General features: G+C 60.1%; 3 protein-coding genes and 1 long non-coding RNA gene across 6 annotated transcripts in view; 2 read left to right on the plus strand and 2 right to left on the minus strand.

The window, feature by feature from the left end:
• Positions 1–875: 875 nt before the first annotated feature.
• ATP4A (ATPase H+/K+ transporting subunit alpha) lies at positions 876–12,701 on the plus strand. The gene is made up of 22 exons (XM_021700795.2): positions 876–898; positions 985–1,125; positions 1,212–1,271; positions 1,608–1,811; positions 2,925–3,038; positions 3,260–3,512; positions 3,680–3,948; positions 4,526–4,724; positions 5,110–5,219; positions 5,300–5,434; positions 5,924–6,116; positions 6,857–7,032; positions 8,323–8,459; positions 8,538–8,688; positions 8,777–8,945; positions 9,053–9,207; positions 10,141–10,264; positions 10,670–10,815; positions 11,381–11,514; positions 11,815–11,916; positions 12,008–12,099; positions 12,281–12,701. The coding sequence occupies exons 1-22, from the start codon at positions 887–889 to the stop codon at positions 12,307–12,309; spliced, it is 3,105 nt and encodes a 1,034-aa protein (XP_021556470.1). The 5' UTR covers positions 876–886; the 3' UTR covers positions 12,310–12,701.
• Positions 12,702–15,596: 2,895 nt separating this feature from the next.
• Positions 15,597–17,299, minus strand: TMEM147 (transmembrane protein 147). Of its 2 annotated transcripts, XM_021700879.1 has the most exons (7): positions 17,103–17,299; positions 16,965–17,034; positions 16,533–16,592; positions 16,311–16,447; positions 16,089–16,173; positions 15,880–16,001; positions 15,597–15,796 (listed from the first exon to the last, which is right to left on the minus strand). In XM_021700879.1, exons 1-7 carry the CDS (start codon positions 17,177–17,179, stop codon positions 15,673–15,675), a joined length of 675 nt encoding a protein of 224 aa, XP_021556554.1. In that variant the 5' UTR covers positions 17,180–17,299; the 3' UTR covers positions 15,597–15,672. The 2 variants fall into 2 exon arrangements, with proteins under 2 accessions (XP_021556554.1, XP_044778168.1); XM_044922233.1 differs by lacking the exons at positions 16,089–16,173; positions 16,311–16,447.
• A 90-nt stretch (positions 17,300–17,389) lies between these two features.
• Positions 17,390–20,506, plus strand: part of LOC110590172 — a 3,670-nt gene continuing 553 nt past the window's right edge. The window contains exons 1-2 of the long non-coding RNA XR_006541433.1: positions 17,390–18,788; positions 19,396–19,755. This is a non-coding gene — a long non-coding RNA (uncharacterized LOC110590172). The remainder of the gene's footprint in view (positions 18,789–19,395; positions 19,756–20,506) is intronic.
• Positions 17,493–20,506, minus strand: part of GAPDHS (glyceraldehyde-3-phosphate dehydrogenase, spermatogenic) — a 10,499-nt gene continuing 7,485 nt past the window's right edge. For both annotated transcript variants that reach the window (XM_021700843.2, XM_044922209.1), the window contains 7 exons: positions 20,285–20,375; positions 20,073–20,191; positions 19,640–19,721; positions 19,178–19,329; positions 18,854–19,016; positions 17,774–17,871; positions 17,493–17,688 (listed from right to left, as the gene is read on the minus strand). In XM_021700843.2, coding sequence (XP_021556518.1) covers positions 17,616–17,688; positions 17,774–17,871; positions 18,854–19,016; positions 19,178–19,329; positions 19,640–19,721; positions 20,073–20,191; positions 20,285–20,375 — 778 coding nt within the window. In that variant the 3' untranslated portion in view covers positions 17,493–17,615. The remainder of the gene's footprint in view (positions 17,689–17,773; positions 17,872–18,853; positions 19,017–19,177; positions 19,330–19,639; positions 19,722–20,072; positions 20,192–20,284; positions 20,376–20,506) is intronic.

Here is a 20,506-nt window from a genome sequence, read left to right on the forward strand (position 1 = left end):
GGAGCACGAGCGGGGGTGAGGAGGGGCAGAGAGAGAGGGAGAGAAGCAGACTCCCTGCTGAGCAGGGAGCCCGATGCGGGACTCAACCCCAGGATCCTGGGATCATGACCTGAGCCGAAGGCAGATGCTCAACAGACTGGGCCACCCAGGCATCCCAATCATCGCAGCTTTAGAGCAAGTCCTTGATCTCTCTGTGCCTCGGTTTCCTCATCTGTACAACGGGGGCTAATGAGAGAACATAACTTTCTAAAGGGCTGTTGTGAGGAGCTAAGGAAACATTCACACAAAGCTCCCTGGGCAGACCTGGGACACAGGAAGTCCTCCCTAAACAAAAGGGAGCCACTATTGTGAGCACCCTCCCGCTCCAGGAGTCGGACATGGGCAATGTGGCCTGGAAGAGGACACTGCAGCCCAGCTACCTGGTTCTGAGTCCCGACTCTTTCCCATTGTAGCTTGGGGACATCAGGCGAGTGACTTACCCTCCCCGCACCTCAGTTTCCCCATCACTATGGTAGGGGGAGGTAAGAATGGTCCTCGCCTCAAAGGGTTGTTGGGAGGTTCCATTAGTTAATACAGGAAAGCCCCCAGCCCAGTGCTTGGCACATAATGACCACCATGTTTGCTATTCTTGTTGTTGTTGTTGTTGTTACTATGGACCTACTCAGTGGTCCCCTGATCTCAGTGGCAGGTGGAGATGGGTCTGGGCAGGTTGGGGCAGCCCAGTAGGTAATGCCTGAGCTGCTTAGGCCTGGAGGTCACCCCAAGGAGCCCCGCAATCAGCTCTAATCGGGCTAGTCTTGCTCCACCCCTCCCTCCCTGGGTATATCAGGGCTGGTCCAGACCCTAGGCTCTGTCTCGGCAAAGGAGGGTGGCTGCACCGGGCACCATGGGGAAGGCAGTGAGTGGGGCCCTGAGTCAGGGATTGGGGGGATGGAGGCTGGAGGGGTGTGGGATCTGATGCCTCCCCCCTCCTCCCATCCCCAGGAGAATTACGAGATGTACTCAGTAGAGCTGGGTCCTGGCCCTGGTGGGGACATGGCTGCCAAGATGAGCAAGAAGAAGGCGGACAAGGGAGGAGGCAAGAAGAAGGAGAAGCTGGAGAACATGAAGAAGGAGATGGAGATCGTGAGCATGGGGCTGGGGGGCTGGGTGGGGGCAGGAGCGTGGCCGGTGAGAGCTGGACAGTGAGTGTCCTGCCCCCCCCCCCCCAGAACGACCACCAGCTGTCAGTGGCGGAGCTGGAACAGAAGTACCAGACCAGTGCCACCAAGGTGAGCTGGGCGCAGAGGGAGGGGTGTGTGCAGAGAAGGGGTGGGGAGAGTGACCGAGTAGGAGAAGCAGATAAAAAGAGGCAGAGAGAGACAGAGAGAGACAAAGCGATAAGAGAGAAACAGAGCAGAGACCACAGGGAGAGAGAGCCAGGCAGAAAGATGAGAGAGACACAGGGGAGGCCGGGCGGGGGGGGGGGGGGGGGGGGGGGAGGAAGGGGCCGGACAGAGGCGAGGACGCACACAGAAGTGAGGAGGAACAGGACAGACGGGGCAGGGTGGGGGGAGGAGACAGAAGAGCTACCCCCGTGAGCGCCCGCCCCGTCCCCCCATCCCCAGGGCCTGTCTGCCGGCCTGGCCGCTGAGCTGCTGCTACGGGATGGACCCAACGCTCTGCGGCCGCCGCGCGGCACCCCCGAGTACGTCAAGTTCGCCCGGCAGCTGGCGGGCGGGCTGCAGTGCCTCATGTGGGTGGCTGCTGCCATCTGCCTCATTGCCTTTGGCATCCAGGCCAGTGAGGGTGACCTCACCACCGACGACAATGTGAGTGGCAGATGCTGCTGGCGGGTATGGGACACGGGGACCGGGGGTTGGGGGGCGGGTAGAGGACATGGAGCATGGACTCAGGATGCGGGGGACACAGGATGGGGATACGGAGACATGGAAATGCAGTCAAGACATGGGGTTATGCGGGGATGAAGGCCACTGGGATGTGGGGCAGCCCCAGTGACACAGGTCCCAGGGGACCCGGAGAATGGGTCTCAGATATGGAGGACACAGGTGGGGATACAAGGACATAGAAACGCGATCCTTAAGATGGGAGACCAGGAAACAGAGGGCATGGGACAGACCAAGGGCACAGGGGACATGGGACTCAGACATGGGACGCAAGGGCATAGGGACGTAGGGGACACAAGACTCAGGACACAGCGCCGAGAGACAGAACACAGACAAGGAAGCAGAGTCAGAGACAGAGAATATTGAAATGCAGGACAAGAGGCCAGAACAAGGGACATGGGGACTTAGGGACATGTGGCATTGGACAGGGGTTTGAAAGCCACAGGACATGTGACACAGGATGGGGACTTAGAGGTACACAGACATGGGGAGACACTGGACATAGGGACTTGGAAATTGGCATATGATCGTGGAGCCCACAGAGTATGAAGTGGAAGCTCGACAGCACACAAACATGGAAATGGGGACACGGCCTAGGGTGCCCAGAGGATGGCAAACAGACGATGGCAACACAGAATATGAAAGCTGGAGCACAGGGGGTACAGGGCGTGAGAACATGAGGAGACAAAGGCCAGTGACACGCAGAGCACAAGACTTGGAGGACACAGGAAAAGGCGCATCGTGCCATGGGGCACAAGCCGCAGGCCATGGGGACATGGGGGAGGTAGGATCCGGGACCTAGAGAATATGGGACACAGAACACTGAGAATACAGGGAAGCTGAGTATGGGACATGAAGAACACAGGAACGGGGGCCCCAGGGCCCAGGGAATAGCGCATGTGGCTTTCTAGCAGAGCAGGGAAAACCCCAGGGGTGAGCCCAAGAACATCAGGGGACAGGGAGCAGGCGGGGGGGGGGGGGGCTTGTGCAGAGACCTTCCTGCCTCTTCTTATCCACCCCCTTCCCACCTCCACCCAGCTGTACCTGGCCCTGGCCCTCATCGCTGTGGTCGTGGTCACCGGCTGCTTTGGCTACTACCAGGAGTTTAAGAGCACCAACATCATCGCCAGCTTCAAGAACCTGGTGCCCCAGGTGGGTCCTGCAGCCTGGTCACTTCAGTTCCGGGTCTGCACCCCCGGGGGGGAGGGGCACACAGGGAGGCTCCTGGGTCTGTGTGGGCTCTCCCACCAGGCCCAAGCTGCTCTGCACCCATGGCCTCCGGCTCGCCCCTTAGGTTCTCAACCCTCCCCCTTTGCCCCTCCCCACGTTCCCCTGCACTCAGCGACCTCCACCCCCCCTCCCCCGCCCCACAGCAAGCAACTGTGATCCGGGATGGGGACAAGTTCCAGATCAACGCGGACCAGCTTGTGGTGGGCGACCTGGTGGAGATGAAAGGCGGGGACCGAGTGCCAGCCGACATCAGGATCCTCCAGGCGCAGGGCTGCAAGGTGGACAACTCGTCGCTGACTGGAGAGTCTGAGCCGCAGACCCGCTCACCCGAGTGTACCCACGAGAGCCCCCTGGAGACCCGCAACATCGCCTTCTTCTCCACCATGTGCCTTGAGGGTCTGTGAGGCCCCTGCCCGCCCACCCTCCCCAAGCCAACCCCGCTGCCTGCCCTGCCCCTCTTTGGCCCGTACTGAGCCCCACCGCCGCACCCCCTTCGGTTCCCGCGGCGGGCCCCCCCCCCCCGCCCGGCCGGCCCTGAGGTGCCCTGTTGGCCCCGCTGGCAGGCACAGCCCAAGGCCTGGTGGTGAACACAGGTGACCGCACCATCATTGGGCGCATCGCATCCCTGGCATCGGGAGTAGAAAACGAGAAGACACCCATCGCTATTGAAATCGAACATTTTGTGGACATCATCGCAGGCCTGGCCATCCTCTTCGGCGCTACATTTTTTGTGGTGGCCATGTGCATTGGCTACACCTTCCTTCGGGCCATGGTCTTCTTCATGGCCATCGTGGTAGCCTATGTGCCCGAGGGGCTGCTGGCCACTGTCACGGTGAGTGGGGGAGACGGAAGAGAGGTGCAGAGAGCTGGGAAGCTCGTCCATCTGTCTGTTTGTTCACCCAGGATTGCCTCCATCATCTCTGGCCGTCTCCACCCACTCACCTCCCCACCACGCACCTTCCCTCAGCTATCCTCCCTACCCCCCATCCCTCCACCTACCCATCCGTTCAGCAACCACTCACCGAGGCCACTCTGGGCCACACCGTATACTGAACGCTGAGGACTCACAGGTGAACAGGCCGCATCTTTGACTGGAGGAGGCTGAGGTCCAGCGTGGGCAGCCCTCAGCAGTCAGCATCCAGGGCAAGGCCAGCCCCAGGGGAGGCTCAGAGGATGTTTGTTTTCTCGGTGTGGTTGTGTTGATGAGAACTTACAGAACCTCCGCTCGGGCAGCTTAGTGAGGGGCCTGGCTATGTTCCTCTGGGCCGATTGGGGAGGCATCCCAGGTGGCAAGCACAGGCTGAAGAAAACACTGAGGCAAGAAAAGCATGGGTTTTGCGGAGGGATGCTGTGTACATAGTACGGTGGCTGGGGTCAAGGCTCCCTGCGCTTCTCACCCCTTCTGGCAGGTCTGCTTGTCCCTGACAGCCAAGCGGCTGGCCAGCAAGAACTGTGTCGTCAAGAACCTGGAAGCGGTGGAGACACTGGGCTCCACATCAGTGATCTGCTCTGACAAGACAGGGACCCTCACTCAGAACCGCATGACTGTGTCCCATCTCTGGTTCGACAACCACATCCACACGGCTGACACTACGGAGGACCAGTCAGGTGTGGGGGTGGGAGGAGACGGGGCTGGGGCAGGATCTGCTAGATGGTAGACTTGGAAGGGAGCTCTGAGGTTACTGAAGGCAGCCTGGGGAGGGCTCTGCATGAATGGAGAAGGGGCTCCTTCCCGATAGGGGAGAGGGTCTATGAAGCTGCAGGTCTGGGAAGCGGCTTGGTATCGGGGGTCCTAGGAAACTCAATACTGCGTCTGGAGAGAAGGCTCCGTCCAGGGGTATGAGGAGAGGTTTGGGTCCCACCCAGGTCTGGGAGGGGACCCTGTCCTGAATCTAGAGGGAGGGGCTCGGTTCTGGTATGGGAGAGAGCTGCTCCGGGCCTGGGGCCCGCGCGGAGCCCCCTCCCGGCCCCAGCCCGGACGCCTGGCCTCCAGGGCAGACGTTTGACCAGTCTTCGGAGACCTGGCGGGCGCTATGCCGCGTGCTCACCCTGTGCAACCGCGCTGCCTTCAAGTCCGGCCAGGACGCGGTGCCGGTGCCCAAGGTGAGACGCCGGGGGACTCCGGGGGATCCCGGGAGCCTGGTGCAGACAGGTTCGCCCCTGACACCGGCCCCCGCTTCCAGCGCATAGTGATCGGGGACGCGTCCGAGACGGCGCTGCTCAAGTTCTCGGAACTGACGCTGGGCAACGCCATGGGCTACCGCGAACGCTTCCCCAAAGTCTGCGAGATCCCCTTCAACTCCACCAACAAGTTCCAGGTGTGCTCCCGCCGCTCCCGGCCCCGCCCACGGCCTCCCCCCGCCCACTTCGGGCCACCCCCACACGCAGCGCTGGCCTATCGCGGGGCTTCTCTCTCAGTTTCCGCCCTCTCCATAGCCAAACCCCACCCACACCTCCCGCCCCGCCCACAGCCGCTGCCCACCTATGGGCAGGCCACACCCACAGTCCCTTAGCGGGTGGCTCACCGCCAGCTCTTAGGCCTTCCGTGGGGTAGCTCGCAATCCAAATTCCGCCCCAGCCCATCTCCGACCCTAATTCTGTCCATTCCCAGCGCCCAGGCTCCTTACTGCGCCCCTAACCCTCATCCCCCACCAAGGACTTGCTCAGCCCGCAAGCCCCTCACTCCCAGCCACGCAGTACCCTCCCAAAGCTCTACCCGCGGCGCCTTCGAGCCGTCAGCCCCGCCCTTCTCCCAAGCCCCGCCCCCTTGCCCGCCTCCTAGACGCCGTCCGCTTCCTCGCCCGCAGCTGTCCATCCACACACTGGAGGACCCGCGGGACCCCCGGCACGTGCTGGTGATGAAGGGCGCCCCCGAGCGCGTGCTGGAACGCTGTAGCTCCATCCTCATCAAGGGCCAGGAGCTGCCGCTGGACGAGCAATGGCGTGAGGCCTTCCAGACTGCCTACCTTAGCCTGGGAGGCCTGGGTGAACGCGTGCTTGGTGAGCCCCCCAGGGCTCGGTGAGCCCCCACAGTAGATGGCGAACCTGTGGGCGAGGAGGAGCTAGCACAGACCCCGCCCAACCTTCCCGGCCCAGCCTTCACCATGACCTTTCCCATGCCCGGCTGACAGCTAACCTGCGCAAGTGCACACACTCACCTTTGACTTTCCCTGTCTCAGTCCTGACCCCTGTCCATCCTCAATTTCTACCTTGACCCAGCCCCTCCCCACCTGTCCTCCCTGAGACCTTCCCTATCCTGACCTGACATCTGTTGGTTTTTCCCAGCTCTTGCCCCAACTTTGACCTGCCATCGCTTTTACTTCCACCTTTCAGTGTCCTCCTCTTGACCCTTTGACCTTCCCCAGTCCCTGCCTCAACTCAAGACTTCCCAATCCCTGTCCTGACCTCTGACCTCCCTGAACATTTTGTCCTGACTCCTAAACTTCCCTAACCCCTGCCTCAACCCTGGGAGGCACAAACCTGTGGTTCAATTCTGGATCTTTCGTCTGGCAAGAAATATCCCCTCTCTAGACCTCAGTTTCTCTGTCTGCAACATAAGCATGCTGATAGCCTCACAGGTTGGTTGTGAGGACAGACTCACATCATGTGAAGGATTCAGCACAGGGTCAGGCATGCACAGGTGCTTGGTGTGAGGGGTCTGGTTATTTCACTCGTCACCTGGCCTTGCTGGGCAAGGGTCTGCCCAGGACTCCTCTCTGACTTCCCTGTTTTCTGGTCAGGCTTCTGCCAACTGTACCTGAGTGAGAAGGACTACCCGCCTGGCTATGCCTTTGACGTGGAGGCCATGAACTTTCCAAGTAGTGGCCTGTGCTTTGCGGGACTTGTATCCATGATAGACCCACCCCGGGCCACCGTCCCTGATGCTGTGCTCAAGTGCCGCACGGCAGGCATCCGGGTATGCAACCAGGGAGAGGAGCAGGCAGGGGTGAGAACAGAGGACAGCAGTATTTGGGGGTGAGGAACCCTGTGACAGAGAACTCCCTGAAAGTGGTTTGAACCAAAAAAGGAATCTATCGATTCATGAAACGGAAAAGTTCTGGGGACTGAAGTGTCAGGTATAGCTGGATCTAGGAGTTGAGTGTCATTAGGAATTTGCCTTTCTCCATGGCTCGGTTCTACTTTTCTCTCTGATGGCTTTATTCTCAAGGGACTCGACTAGTCCCTTTATTTTGGTCGACAAAAATGACCACCCCCAGAAGCTCAACCTACATCCCACCTGTTTAGCCACCCCACAGAAAAAAGAGTGCCTCTTCTGCTGTTGTCCCAGACTGGGTCACATGTTCCTCTCTGAACCAGTCACGTGGCTGGGGGGGTACCTTGGTTGATCAGGTCTGGGCTTACTTGCCCATTCTTGGCCAGAGACCTCACTTCAACCCTGGTTCCTGAAGACAGATCGAGAGTTGGGGAGCCAAGGCTGGGCAAACAACACCCACGTCCTCCCCTTGGTCTCTAAGGCCTATGAGAGCTGGGCTCTAAGCTTATTCCTTAGCCACCTCTTGTTTACTGCTCTGCAGTCATGCTGGCCTCCCCGCTGCTCCGCCAACAGTTCAGGTGCGTTCGCACCTCAGGGTCTTCACATTGGCTGTTCCCGCTGCCAGGAACACTCTTCCCTCCATTTTTTCTCTTTTTTTAAAAGATTTTATTTATTTATTCATGAGAGACAGAGAGAGAGAGAGAGACAGAGGCAGAGGGAGAAGCAGGCTCCCCGCGGAGCAGGGAGCCCGATGCGGGACTCGATCCCAGGACCCTGGGATCATGACCTGAGCCGAAGGCAGACGCTTAACCGACTGAGCCACCCAGGCGTCCCTCTTCTCTCCATTTTTTATGTGGCCAACTCTCTCGCCTCTTTCAGACCTCTGCTCAGATGTCACCTTCTCAACGAAGCTTTCCCAGGACACACTTAAAATCGACACCTCTTTTTCCACCCAACATTTGCCATCCCCTTTACTCAGCTTAATTTTCCTCTCTCCTAACGGGCTGTATCATTTGTCCCCTTAGTTTGCATCTCTTCTGTCTCCCGCGCTAGAGGGTTGGCTCCATGAGAACAGAGATTTTCGTCTGTTTTGTCCCTGACATTCAGTGGTTGAATAAGCGAACGGGTCTATCAGTAGATGGCCAGCAGGGAGGACGAGGAGAGTGGGCTGCACTGAAGGCATCAAGGGTCTGATGGTCCCCTCCCCAACAGGTGATCATGGTGACGGGTGACCACCCCATCACGGCCAAGGCCATTGCGGCCAGTGTGGGTATCATTTCTGAAGGCAGCGAGACGGTGGAGGACATCGCCGCCCGCCTCCGTGTACCTGTGGACCAAGTCAATAGGAAGTAAGCCCCTGCCGCCCTCGCCGTGGTTCTTCCCACAGCCTGCACAGACTGAGGCCCTGGTGACCCCCCCCCCCCCAGGGATGCCCGTGCCTGCGTCATCAATGGCATGCAGCTGAAGGACATGGACCCGTCAGAGCTGGTTGAGACCCTGCGTACCCACCCTGAGATGGTGTTTGCTCGTACCAGTCCCCAGCAGAAGCTGGTGATTGTGGAGAGCTGCCAGCGACTGGTACGACTCTGATGAGGGAGGCGGGCCAGTGGGCTGGGCTGGCCCGGGGGTGGGCCTACCCCTGACCACCCTGCCCCCCCCCCCGCAGGGGGCCATCGTGGCTGTGACGGGGGATGGTGTCAACGACTCCCCAGCCCTGAAGAAGGCCGACATCGGCGTGGCCATGGGCATTGCTGGCTCGGACGCTGCCAAAAACGCAGCGGACATGATCCTGCTGGATGACAACTTTGCCTCCATTGTGACAGGCGTGGAGCAGGGTCCGAGCAGGGGTGGAGACCGGGGAGGGGAGAGGGGCAGCGGCGTGGGGACAGGAGGAGGCAGGCAGCGAGGAGGCTGAGGCTCTCCCCGCCCCACCCCCCTGCAGGCCGGCTGATCTTTGATAACCTGAAAAAGTCCATCGCCTACACCCTGACCAAGAACATCCCCGAGCTGACGCCGTACCTCATCTACATCACTGTCAGTGTGCCCCTGCCCCTCGGCTGCATCACCATCCTCTTCATAGAGCTCTGCACCGACATCGTGAGTCTCCAGCCCCGCCGACAGCCGTGATGGACGGGGCCCGCAGATGCTCTTGGACACAGGGTGCAAAGGCAGCCAGACGGGGACACGCAGGCGGGCAGGCGGGTGGTCCCAGGCAGAAGTACAGACGTGGCCGCACAGGTGGACCCTCAGGTCGGCTTAGACCTGCGGACTCAGAGAAGGACCCTCAGACAGACAGACACACACACACACACACACACACACACACACACACACACATCTGGCGACGCTTGCATCGTGTCTTCTCTGGGTCAGGCAGACACTACCTCCTTTAACTCTGTCCTCATGAACACTCTATGGGAGGGGCTTTATTCATTTATCGTCCCCATTTTACCAATGAGCGAACTGAGGCCCAGACAGGTTGAGCGGCTTGTCCCAGGTCACACAGCCAGTAAGTGGCATGCTGGGATTGGAGCCCAGGCAGTCCGGGGCCCTGGGGCCTCTGCTCTTGACCGGTCCACTCTGCGGCCGTTCCGCCGTGACGGACGGATGGGGTGGGGGATACGGAGGACCTGGGGGCACAGAGACAGAAGAGCTGCAGAGAGAGTGACAGGGAGAGATGGGGGACACAGGGACACAAAAGCAGAGACAGCCACAGAGAAAGAGACCAGAGACAGGGACACAAAAACAGTAAGGGGGAGAGGGGGGTGGGGAGGGGAGGTACATGCAGATGTTCCAATGGAGATGGACGGCAGGTCAGATGTGGACACAGCTGTGGACGGACATGGCACCACGGCCTCGTTGGAGGGCCAGCTGATCCATGCTATCCGGGCAGGTGTGCCCGCACGGTCACCTGCCTCCCAACCTCAGTCCTGTCTCTGTCCACTGGGGCGGTGGGGGGAGGGAGGGGAGCCTCCTGGCACGTAGGGGACGGGCAAACCCTTAACCCTGGCTCCTTCCGCTCCCGGCCAGTTCCCGTCCGTGTCCCTGGCATATGAGAAGGCAGAGAGTGACATCATGCATCTGCGTCCACGGAACCCGAAGCGCGACCGCTTGGTCAATGAGCCCCTGGCTGCCTACTCCTACTTCCAGATAGGTGAGTGCCTGTGGGGCCGGGGAGCCCCAGGTTCCCTGCAGGGCTGCTCGCCTGCCTTGGCATCTCTCACAGGGGCTCTGGCTCGTGCTGGATCCCCGGGTTGGCATTCGATCCTGGGTCTCTGCTGTTCTCTGAGTCCGAGTCTGCTGTGATCCCCGTGTCCCTTCTCTGTCTCTTGGCATGTCTCTGTCTCTCTCTGTGCCTTGTCTCTTGCGTCCCTATTGATCTCTCTTGGGATCCTTGTCTCTGTCTCTCCATGTCCGTCACTCACTGTGTACTTGTGCCCTTGACCCTCTCTCTGCGGGTAGCTCTCTGTGTCCCTATCTTTCCATGTCCTTGTCTCTTTCCATGTCCCTGTCTAGGTCTCCATTTTTGTCTCCCCGTGTCACCTTGCCTGTCCCCCAGGTGCCATCCAGTCATTTGCTGGCTTCACTGACTACTTTACGGCCATGGCCCAGGAGGGCTGGTTCCCACTGCTGTGTGTGGGGCTGCGACCATACTGGGAGAACCACCACCTACAAGATCTGCAGGACAGCTACGGCCAGGAGTGGGTGAGCCCCGGCCTCCCGCCCCCGGCCCATGGCTCCCTCATTCCCAGTGCCACCTTCCCTGTGGGTGGCCCACACTCAGTCGTCCGCATGTGACGGAGCTCAACTGGAGGATCCCAGGTCCCCGGACTCTCTGCCGGTTCTGGGGCCTCTCCCACCACCATCTTGAGCTCCACACTCCTGCTGCTCACCCTGTTCCGCAAAGGCCCTTCTGGCCCACGTCACTTATCTTGGCCATCTGCCCGGGCACCGGAGTCGCTGGACCTTGCAAATTCTGCCCTAGCAGTCCGACTCCCTTCTCCCAGGTGCCTTCCTGTGGGTGTGCGGGAAAGCCTGCATCCCTCCTTCCTCGTGAAAGCAACTGGCCTGAGCTACCATTTGCCCAGGCGCTGACATCTAATCTCTGCAAGGCCAAGATCTCCAGCCGCCCCCCACCCCCCGGGGTCCTGCAAACCTGGCAGTCGGCGTCTCTCTCTTCTCCCCGCCTCCATCCTCTGCTGGGAGGGGCTACGGCCGCAGGCCCTCCCCATCCGGGCTCAGGCCGCTTCTTCTCCCCTCCGGCCCGCAGACGTTCGGGCAGCGCCTCTACCAGCAGTATACCTGCTACACCGTGTTCTTCATCAGCATCGAGATGTGCCAGATCGCCGACGTCCTCATCCGCAAGACGCGCCGCCTCTCCGCCTTCCAGCAGGGCTTCTTCAGGTGTCCCCACGGCCCCGCCCCGCCCCGCCCCGCCCCAGCCCCGCCGCAGCTCCCACCGGATCCCCACGAGGGCTCACTGCAGCCAGCAAACGCGCCGGCGCCAGGTGCTGCCGGGCCTCGTCCACCGCGGGCCGGCAGCTCCCACCACCTGCCTCCCCCGCCCCGGCCCCTCCGTTTTCATCCACCAAAGGGGAGATGTGACAGGACCCCCGTCCACTGTCAAAGCGTCCCCCGCTCCTCGCGGCCTGGCCTTGTTCTGCGCCCGCCGGCCTGAGCCTGTCCCACCCTGCCTGCCCGCAGGAACAGGATCCTGGTGATCGCCATCGTGTTCCAGGTCTGCATCGGCTGCTTCCTGTGCTACTGCCCCGGAATGCCCAACATCTTCAACTTCATGCCCATCCGGTGAGGGGCCGGGAGCTGTGAGTAGAGGGACGGGCACAGGGACACAGACTTGAGGGTAGCCTTCACCTTGTCATCTCGCCTGGGCCTTCAGGTACCAGTGGTGGTTGGTCCCCATGCCCTTTGGCCTCCTCATCTTCATATATGATGAGCTTCGGAAACTGGGAGTTCGCTGTTGCCCAGGGAGTGAGTGTGGAGACGGAGGGCCTGGGGGTGGGGGCTGGACCATCCTCAGAACAGCTGCCCTGACCTTTGACCTCCGAGCCCTTGACCCTCCATATCAAGCCTCAGTTGATTCGTACCTCTGAGCCCCTGGTGCCCGTGACCCACATCCCGCAGCCCTGAGTCTCCTTTCTCTCCCTCCCAGGCTGGTGGGATCAGGAGCTCTACTATTAGAGGGCCTGCTGCCTTCAAGCCATCCTTGCAAACCCCACAGCAGAGGTGGGGGGCATGGGACCCTCTGGGCAGCCACCCGAACATCTAAGCAATCAAGCCCCAGCACCATCTGTGTCTGCTCTCGCAGCCCACGGCACCCCAACCTTGGAGAGACCTCCCCACTCCCCTTCCCCATCCACAGAGAGCACCGCCCCCCCCCTGCCCCGGCAGAGCTGTCCCTGGGCCTGGGCTCTGAGCTGGGCAGGAGGGCCTGGGCAGGGGGCGGGAGCTGGGCTCCTGTGAGCCAGGTCTGTCCTTCGCACTCCAGGCGGGCAGGAGGGCTGCCTGTGGGACCTTCAAACACACTTGTGCTGAGTGACAGAAATAAACCAGCTCACACCGACGATGCTTTTATTTGGTGCCAGGTCCTGTCCTAAGTGTCTTTCCTGATCCCCTTTGATCTCCCACAGTCCTACAGCTTGTTCAGGGCTGTATCTCAGTTCCTCGAACACAGCCTCGTGCATCGTAGGTACGCAACGAAACCTTCCTCGGGGGAACGAGCCTGGGGTGACGGCATTCCCAGTCACCCCCGGGAGCGGGGCCTTCACCGCCCCACTCGCCTAGACACCACCTCCGGGCTCCCTCCCCAGCACGTTCTTGATCTCCCCTTGGCAGGCTCCTTGACACATGGTGTCAGAATCTTCCCTACCTCAAGCTGCCCCCCACCCTGCCTCCCCCTTCACAGGTGTCTCCACTCTGGTCCCACCAGTTTGCTCCTCTGTTGCAGTGGGACCGAGTCTAGAGGCTGAAGTCCCGGTCCCCTCCTCACACCCCTCTCCCCTGAAAAGGTAACTCCCCAACTGCTGGAAACTGCCTGACACTCCCCCCACCTCCCACCCCTCCCCAGCCCCTTCCTCACCTCTCTTCCTTAGTATGAGCCTCTCTGGTGGGACCCCTCCCACCACAGCCCCCCTCTGCTGCCCCCATGGCCTCAGTTCTGTCTCTGCAGTGGCTTTCCACCCTGTATGACCCAGGGACCCCCAGTAGCCTCTGCATCATCCTCCAAACCTGCTCCTTCCACTGTCCCATCAGTGCGGTTCCTTCTCCCTGGGAAACGTGGTGAGCCCTAAACTCCGTCTTTCCCTGGCCCAGAATCCTCCATGGTTTGTCCTGCCCCTGCTGACTGCCAGTTTCACAAGCCACCTCGATCTTATTCCAGCCAATTCTTGTTTCACTGGAAAAGTCAGGCCTGCTCTCTCACCGCATAGGCTCTGCCACCGGCTTTTCCTCCTGCCCCAACAGCTCACATCTCCTGTCTTCCAGGCCCTCCAGGTTGGGCCCCCAGCCCGTCCCTGACCTGGTCTGTGCTCCCTCCACTTCAACCCTAACTGCTCTGGTCTCCCTGAGCCCCACATAAGCTGGGATTAATCCACATAGTTGGTCACCAGCAGGGGCTCCAGCTCAGAGTCCCTGCTCAGCAAATAGTTGTTGAAATCACTTCTGCAACCCTCACTTGTCCCCATACTGGTCCGAGGCTAGGCGGGCATGGGACGGAGGTGTGGGAGCGCGATCCTGTCACAGGCCACCCCGCTGGGCTGGGGGAGTGCCCATATACTCCATACTCCGTGCCCAACCAATTGCTTGCCTCTCCACCTCTCCCCCAAGACACCTGTGGACCCAGTCTCCTCAAGGGACAATGAAAAGGGGGCAGGGCTAGGTGGTGGCTGCCCCACCTGAGGGCAAACACTCCCTCGGCACACACACACCAAGACTCACAGCCAGGACTCACAGCCGTTTGTGCTCCTGCTTTCCCAGTCCAGGGTTAAGCAACAGTATGGCAGGACCTGACAGCCTGGAGGGAAGGAGGGAGGGGGCGCTTGCCCTATCCCTCGCCTTGGGGGATCCACTGGGGCTGGGGAGCACCTTCCTGGGTGGGCAGGGTTTGCATCAAGGTGGAGCATAAACATGATATTCAAAGCCCCGCTTCTGACACGTGCCCCTCAGACAGGGGAGGGAATGGGGCAAGCGGCTGGCTCCACTAAGACAGGGAAGGGCTAGGGTGGTGTTGGAGATGGAGAGCCCGTGAACTTGACAGGTTGATCTGTTGACCTTCAGTCCTTGGAATGTGCATCCTCACCCCTCCCCCCCCGCCCCCCGGCTTGCTGGACATAGCCTTGAGAGAGTGATGTGGGTCTACTAGATGGTATATGTGACTAAACCCAGTTAAGGCCCTGATCTAAACTTTTAAGATTTGGCAGGTGGGTGCAGAGATCTAGGTGTCTTACAACCCAATGAAAAGCCTTGAAAAGTTCCCTTGCTTCTTAAACCTGCCACCTACCAACCTGGAGTGGCCACCTTTCCCCTTTCTGCTCTCTGCATAAGGGGGCTGGTTTCTGATTGCACCTGAGAAGCTCCCAAGGAGTTTGTGAAACAAGAGGTAGGGAGGGCAGCATCCAGGACAATATCCAAATTGGTGGGCTCAGCTACTGTGCCAGTCGGCTGCAGCAGTGTCTGGACCCCACCCTGAGAAGACTCTAGCCAGGATTTGATGTGAGGACTACAGAACCAAACCAAAGCACTGAAGAGCTCAGAATCATAAGTCTACCCTCAAGAGCAAAACCCAGAGTTCAGGTGGTTGGACCGTTCAATGTGCAATGGGGAGTCTGAGATGGTTGTAGACAAGGAGGGTACACTAATAAAACTGGGATTTCAGACAGATCCCCCTGGCTGCCATATGAAGGGTGGATCAGAAGGGGAGATTGGGCTGAGAGCCTAGGAGGTAAGCAGCCAGAGAAGGGCCATGTTAAGGCTGCGAGGAAAAGCCTCCCAAGAACTATATTCCTGGATTCTAGCTTCCTTCTATCACCTGTTACCCGAGGGCCCTGGTCTCTGCAACTGCTCAATGATGATCTATCTAGGTGGCTCAGTCATTAAGCATCTGCCTTTGGCTCAGGTCATGATCCCAGGGTCCTGGGATTGAGCCCCACATCGGGCTCCCTGCTTCTCCCTCTCCCACTCCCCCTGCTTATGTTCCCTCTCTTGCTGTGTCTCTCTCTGTCAAATAAATAAATAAAATCTCAAAAAAAAAAAAAAAAAAAGAAAGAAAGGATGATCTATCTACTCCAAGCCCTTCTATCCTGGGAAAATGAGGAGCCCAGGAACTGCTGCAGAACACAGAACAAACCAGTTCTGTGTTGGCCAGTTTCCCAGCCTGTCTACCTGGCTTCAAAGCCAGAACAAGGGCCTCTAGAACCTGGTGAACGTGGTATTGGTAGACAGTTCGAGAGAGAGAGAGATGGAGGCAGAAACAATGTTCCAAATACTGTTTACTTCACTGAAACCTGGAGGCGGGGAAAGGGTATGTGAATGTCTGGGGCACCAAGCCTAGGAGTGCACGTTGACAACGGCGACATAGAGGGCCAGGGTGCTGAGGGCCAGCAGCCCTGTCACCACTGCCCGGGCCAGCAGTGCTGTCCAGCTGCCCAGGGAACAGAGGTGGACGAAGGTCCTGTGGGGAAACATCACCATGAGAGAAGGAGAACAGATAACCCACCCCCATTTGGACCCACCCTCAAACCCCGCGCAGCTCACTCCATGACAAAGGCCTTGTAGACGCTGAGGAACATCAGCAGGAGTACTGCTGGCCGAAAAGTGTGGTACAGGTCGTAGCGTGTTATCATCCAGACCTGGGCAGATGCGACGATGTAATGGACCTGCAGGGAGGCAGGAAGTCAGGGCCAGGCCTCGGGGGGAGAGCACAGCCGCTGGACAAAGGTGTGTGGGAGAGCAGGACTGCGTACCAGACTGATGTTGGAGTCAATGCTCATCTGGATGTACTTCCAGTCAAACTCAATGCCCCGGGCTCCAACCCACAGGGGGATGCAGCTAAGGAAGGCAAAGGGAGGGATTCTCCAGCACCCAAACACCCTCAGCACTCAGAATCTGAGCCCCCGCCCTCCAGCACCTCCCTAGAACCCAGGTGTCCTTTCTCAGGAATCTGGGCTCCAGGCTGCTGCACACACCGGGACATAATGAGCTCGGCGGTGGCCCAGCCCAGGGCAGCAACCATGATCTTGTACTCCCCCTTGCCTGCATTCCGGGACATGACAAGGTTTAGGCCTATCAGGTCTGCCACATCCACGCTGGCCTTCATGAACTCCTGTGGGTCAGGTTGAGGCTTGAGTGAGCACAGGTGCCAGGGGGCCCCATTCCTGCACTCCCTCCCCCTTCCTTGCCCCACTCACCCCAATGAAGTCATAGATGCCGCCTTCCCAGGTGGGAAAAAAAGTAGCCAGGAACAGCATCTGAGAACAGAAAACAGAGATCACTGCAAGGAGAGGAGAATAAACCAAGTGGATTATGTAGGAAGTCAGTGTGGATGTGGAGGGTAAGGCTCTGGGGTTCAGGGGAACCCTTGCGGAGAGGGACCACCAGAAGGGGGACGAGATTACAGGATCAGGGGAGAGAGATGGTTGGGGTCTGAAGTCTGGGTTCTGTGGTGATCCCAGGCGATCGGGTCAGGCATGGAAGTGCCGGAGCGAGCTACCCCAGCAGGGTTAGCAGCACAGTGTGGACCCTGGCTATACAAAAGTTGCTTGGAGATCTCTCCCCAAGTTCCGCCCCTTCCGGAGCACGTCTTCCAGGGTATTCCCGGGGGGGGGGGGGGGCGCCCTCACCTTGCACAGCTGCACGAAGAGGTAGGTGACCCCGGCCTGCACGCACTTCCAGAAGGCGTTGTACTCAGACCTGCAGGAGCGGGCGGTGAGGCTTAGCCCGGGCCCGCGCCCTCCCGCCCGCGGGCGCCCCGCACTCACAGGCCGCTGCACTTGTAGGTGATGAAGTAGGGGAAGTAGGCCAGGGCGAAGCAGTTTCCGAAGTGGAACAGGGTCATGGCGCCGGCCGCCCGGGACCCGCCGGAGCGCGGGTCTCACCCTCCGCCTGCCTGGCGCCGGAGCCCGGGGCCTGGCGCCCACCCGCCTCCGCCGCGACCCGCGCGGCCTTCTGGGAGCGGGAGGCCGGCCGGCGCCGGCGCACTGACGTCACGGCCCGCGGCCGGCCCTCGGAGCCTGCGCGGCCCCAGTGCGCCGGCGCGGAGCCAGGCTCGGAGGCGAGGCGCGGTGGCCGGCGGGCGCAGGTGGAGCGCGTCTCCGTGCGGGGCGCGCCGTGACCCCGTAGTGACCGGCGCAGACACACGGGCGCGGCTGTGAGCATTCTGCGTTTTTATTTCCCAGCGGGGCGCCCTCCTTCCCCGGGGGAGCCGACAGCGGAAACGGGAGGTACGGGTTCCGGCCGGGAGCCCGGGGAAGCGGAGGAGGGGCCGTCCTGCTTCACTTGTCGCGGCCGAACATGTAACGGAGGAGGTCCACCACCCGGTGACTGTAGCCGTATTCGTTGTCGTACCTGGGGAGGGAGGTGGCGGGTCAGGGGAGTCCCTCCCGACCGCTCCTGGCCCGCCCCCCACGCCCCCGGGCCCCTCCCCCCTCACCAGGAAATGAGCTTCACGAAGTTGTCGTTGAGCGCGATGCCAGCTTTAGCATCGAAGATGGACGAGTGGGTATCGCCCACAAAGTCCGTGGACACGACCTGGGCATCGGAATTTCAAAGATAAGCGTGGGTCGCGGAGCAAGGTCCTCCAGGAGCCCAGGCCCCGACTCTTAGGCACATGGGCACATCCCTTCATCTACGATATCTGGTGGAGCCCTGCTTGTGTCCAGGTTCTGGGGACCGTGTGAGGAAGGCACGCGGGGGCTTCGCCTGCGGCCAAAGGACGGAGACCGCAGACACCCTGACGCTGCACCAGTACATGCTGGCAATGACGCCAGTCTTCATCATGATGGTGGGCCGCATAGAGGCCCTCTCGGAGGGCACACGGTGAGGCTGGGTCTGGATGTCTAGGAGGATCTGGTCACCTCGGGCCCTCCGCAGTGCCTGACGCGGAAGGAGCTACAGCATAGAGGCCCTGAGGGATTGGCCTTAGTGGTGTATAAGGCCACAGGGGAGGGTTTTCAGGAGTGGGACAATGTGATCTGCTTTCCGTAAAACAAGAGGTCCTGGTGGCTGTGTGAGAGCGGAGCTGCAGGAGCTAAAGCAGAGACAGCACCAGAGGATGGCACGACTGGGAGCAAAGGCATGGTGGGGGAGCCATTGTCTTGTTCACTAAGCTTGTATTGAGCACCTGCTGGGGTGCCAGGCCCCGGGACAATCAATGGCTGGAGCCACTGAGTCCCAAAGCCCCTGCTTTCTTGTGGTGTACATGGTAGCAGGGCCAACAGGGACTATGGAATGAAATTTCAGGTAAGGGAAAGGGCCAGAAAGAGAATATCTTACTGAAGACAGAAACTGAAGTAGGGACTTGGAGGAGGTGAGGGCAGATTATGTGGCCACCTGGAAGAAAAGCTACCCAGACCAGAGCAACAGCAAGTGCAAAGACCCTGAGGCAGGAAGAGCAGACCTTCCCAGCCCTGCAGTCCCTGTCTTGATACATGGTGAGCGGCTCTTTGGTAAGTGGAAAATCATGTTTCCTCCCCAGAGGGCTCCTCCCATGGTCCCCCTCCTCAGCCCCTACCTCATCCTCTGTGTAGGCAAGGATGCCAGCCATGGGCCCTTGGGCTGCTGCTTTTATGGCGTCTTTGATGGCCTCGTACGAGGTAGGCTGGGCCAGGCGGCAGGTCAGGTCCACAACAGATACGTCTGGGGTTGGCACCCGGAACGCCATTCCTGTCAGCTTCCTGGAGAATCCCAATTAGGGGTGGGAGTCAGAACCCAGGACCTTTCCATCCATCCCACGTTGTCTCTACTTTCCCCTCAATAGACACTTCAGGGATTGGGGGCCAGTCCAGTCCTCCTGGGGTGTACCCCTGGCCCTGGTGGCAGCTTTCTGCCCTCATACCCTTTGAGGTCTGGAATGACTTTGCCAACGGCTTTGGCAGCCCCTGTGGAGGCTGGGATGATGTTCTGGTGGGCACCCCGCCCGTCTCGCCAGGCCTTCTTCGATGGCCCGTCCACTGTCTTCTGGGTGGCAGTGTAGGAATGAACTGTGGTCTTGGGGAAGAAGAAGGCCGAGGTGAGCCCTTCCTCCTCCGAAGCTCCCCTGCCTTGTTTTCCCAGGCCTGAGGTGGTGACCCAGGTGTGGAGGCTGGTGGGACCACCACAGACCACAGGAGGGCCATGTGCAGGCCAGGGTCCAGCCCTGTCTGCAAGTTGCCCGGTGTTTTAAGAGACTTCACCATTTGGCTCGTCCTCCCGAAACCGTCTCTCCTTGTTCACCCCACACACTAAGCAAGTCTAGGAAGGAGAGGTAGAGTTTCCCTGCCACCCCTCCTGCCTCAACTCTCCGCTCTCTCCAACTCACCATCAGCCCTTCCACGATCCCAAACTGCTCATGGATGACCTTGGCAAGGGGCGCCAGGCAGTTGGTGGTGCAGGAGGCATTGCTGAAACGGCGCGGGTGTGCGAGGGCCCTGTGAGGTGAGTCGCAGAGCCAGCCCTGCACCCTCCCCTCCCTCTCGGGTGATGCACACAGGCCTGGTTTTGTGGAAGTCAGGTTGGGGATGAGTGGGATCACTGGGGATGCCCCAGAGGTATGGCTGGGGACGCTCCCCAAGCGTGTTCTCCAGGAGTCCTACTGTTCTGTTTCAGGGAAGCGTTAACATGAGGGCGTTAGGGGTTTGGGAAGGGAGGTGTGAAGCAGCACCAGGGGTCTACTGGGAGTGGGGGTGAAGAGAGGGAGGCTGGCATTTCCTCTGGGTGCCACCCACACACTTCAGAATGTTGCTGCCCATTACCTGACAACTTTCATGGAGCCAGGATTATAGTTCTTCTCGTTTACTCCCATGACAAATATGGGCGCATCGGGTGAGGGTGCAGAGATGACCACACGCGTGGCACCAGCCTCGATGTGGTCCTAGAGGAGGAGCACAGGTGTCAGGGGGCCCTTCGAGTGCCACCTCCACACCCCCTCTCCCCGCGCAGCCCCGGGCATCTGTCCCCCACTTACTGAAGCCTCCTGTAAGGACAGGTACACGCCTGTGGACTCCACCACAAAGGGGTTCCCGACAGACTTCCAGGGAATATCTCGGGGCTGCTTGCTGTGGAGGGGTGGCAGCGCCCAAGTCAGTCTCTTGCTGCACGGCCTGGCCTTCGTCGTCATGGCCTTCAGCGTTCCAAAGGCTGACCGGACGCCTTCCTGCCTGGCCTGCAACCGTCTCCCCCTCCACCC

Source organism: Neomonachus schauinslandi, chromosome 16 (assembly GCF_002201575.2).
Source record: "Neomonachus schauinslandi chromosome 16, ASM220157v2, whole genome shotgun sequence".
In the NCBI taxonomy this organism is placed as follows: Eukaryota; Metazoa; Chordata; class Mammalia; order Carnivora; family Phocidae; genus Neomonachus; species Neomonachus schauinslandi.

Bases quoted from the DNA above. Each gene is read 5' to 3' on its own strand.
- ATP4A (XM_021700795.2), top strand. The intron at 6,117-6,856 runs GTGAGCCCCCCA...TTTTCTGGTCAG, and splicing joins CCTGGGTGAACGCGTGCTTG to GCTTCTGCCAACTGTACCTG. The intron at 9,208-10,140 runs GTGAGTCTCCAG...GCTCCCGGCCAG, and splicing joins TAGAGCTCTGCACCGACATC to TTCCCGTCCGTGTCCCTGGC.
- TMEM147 (XM_021700879.1), bottom strand. From the start codon at position 17,179: ATGACCCTGTTCCACTTCGGAAACTGCTTCGCCCTGGCCTACTTCCCC. The intron at 16,593-16,964 runs GTGAGGGCGCCC...TTCTGTTCTCAG, and splicing joins TCTTCGTGCAGCTGTGCAAG to ATGCTGTTCCTGGCTACTTT. The intron at 15,797-15,879 runs GTGAGCTGCGCG...GTTTCCCCACAG, and splicing joins TACAAGGCCTTTGTCATGGA to GACCTTCGTCCACCTCTGTT.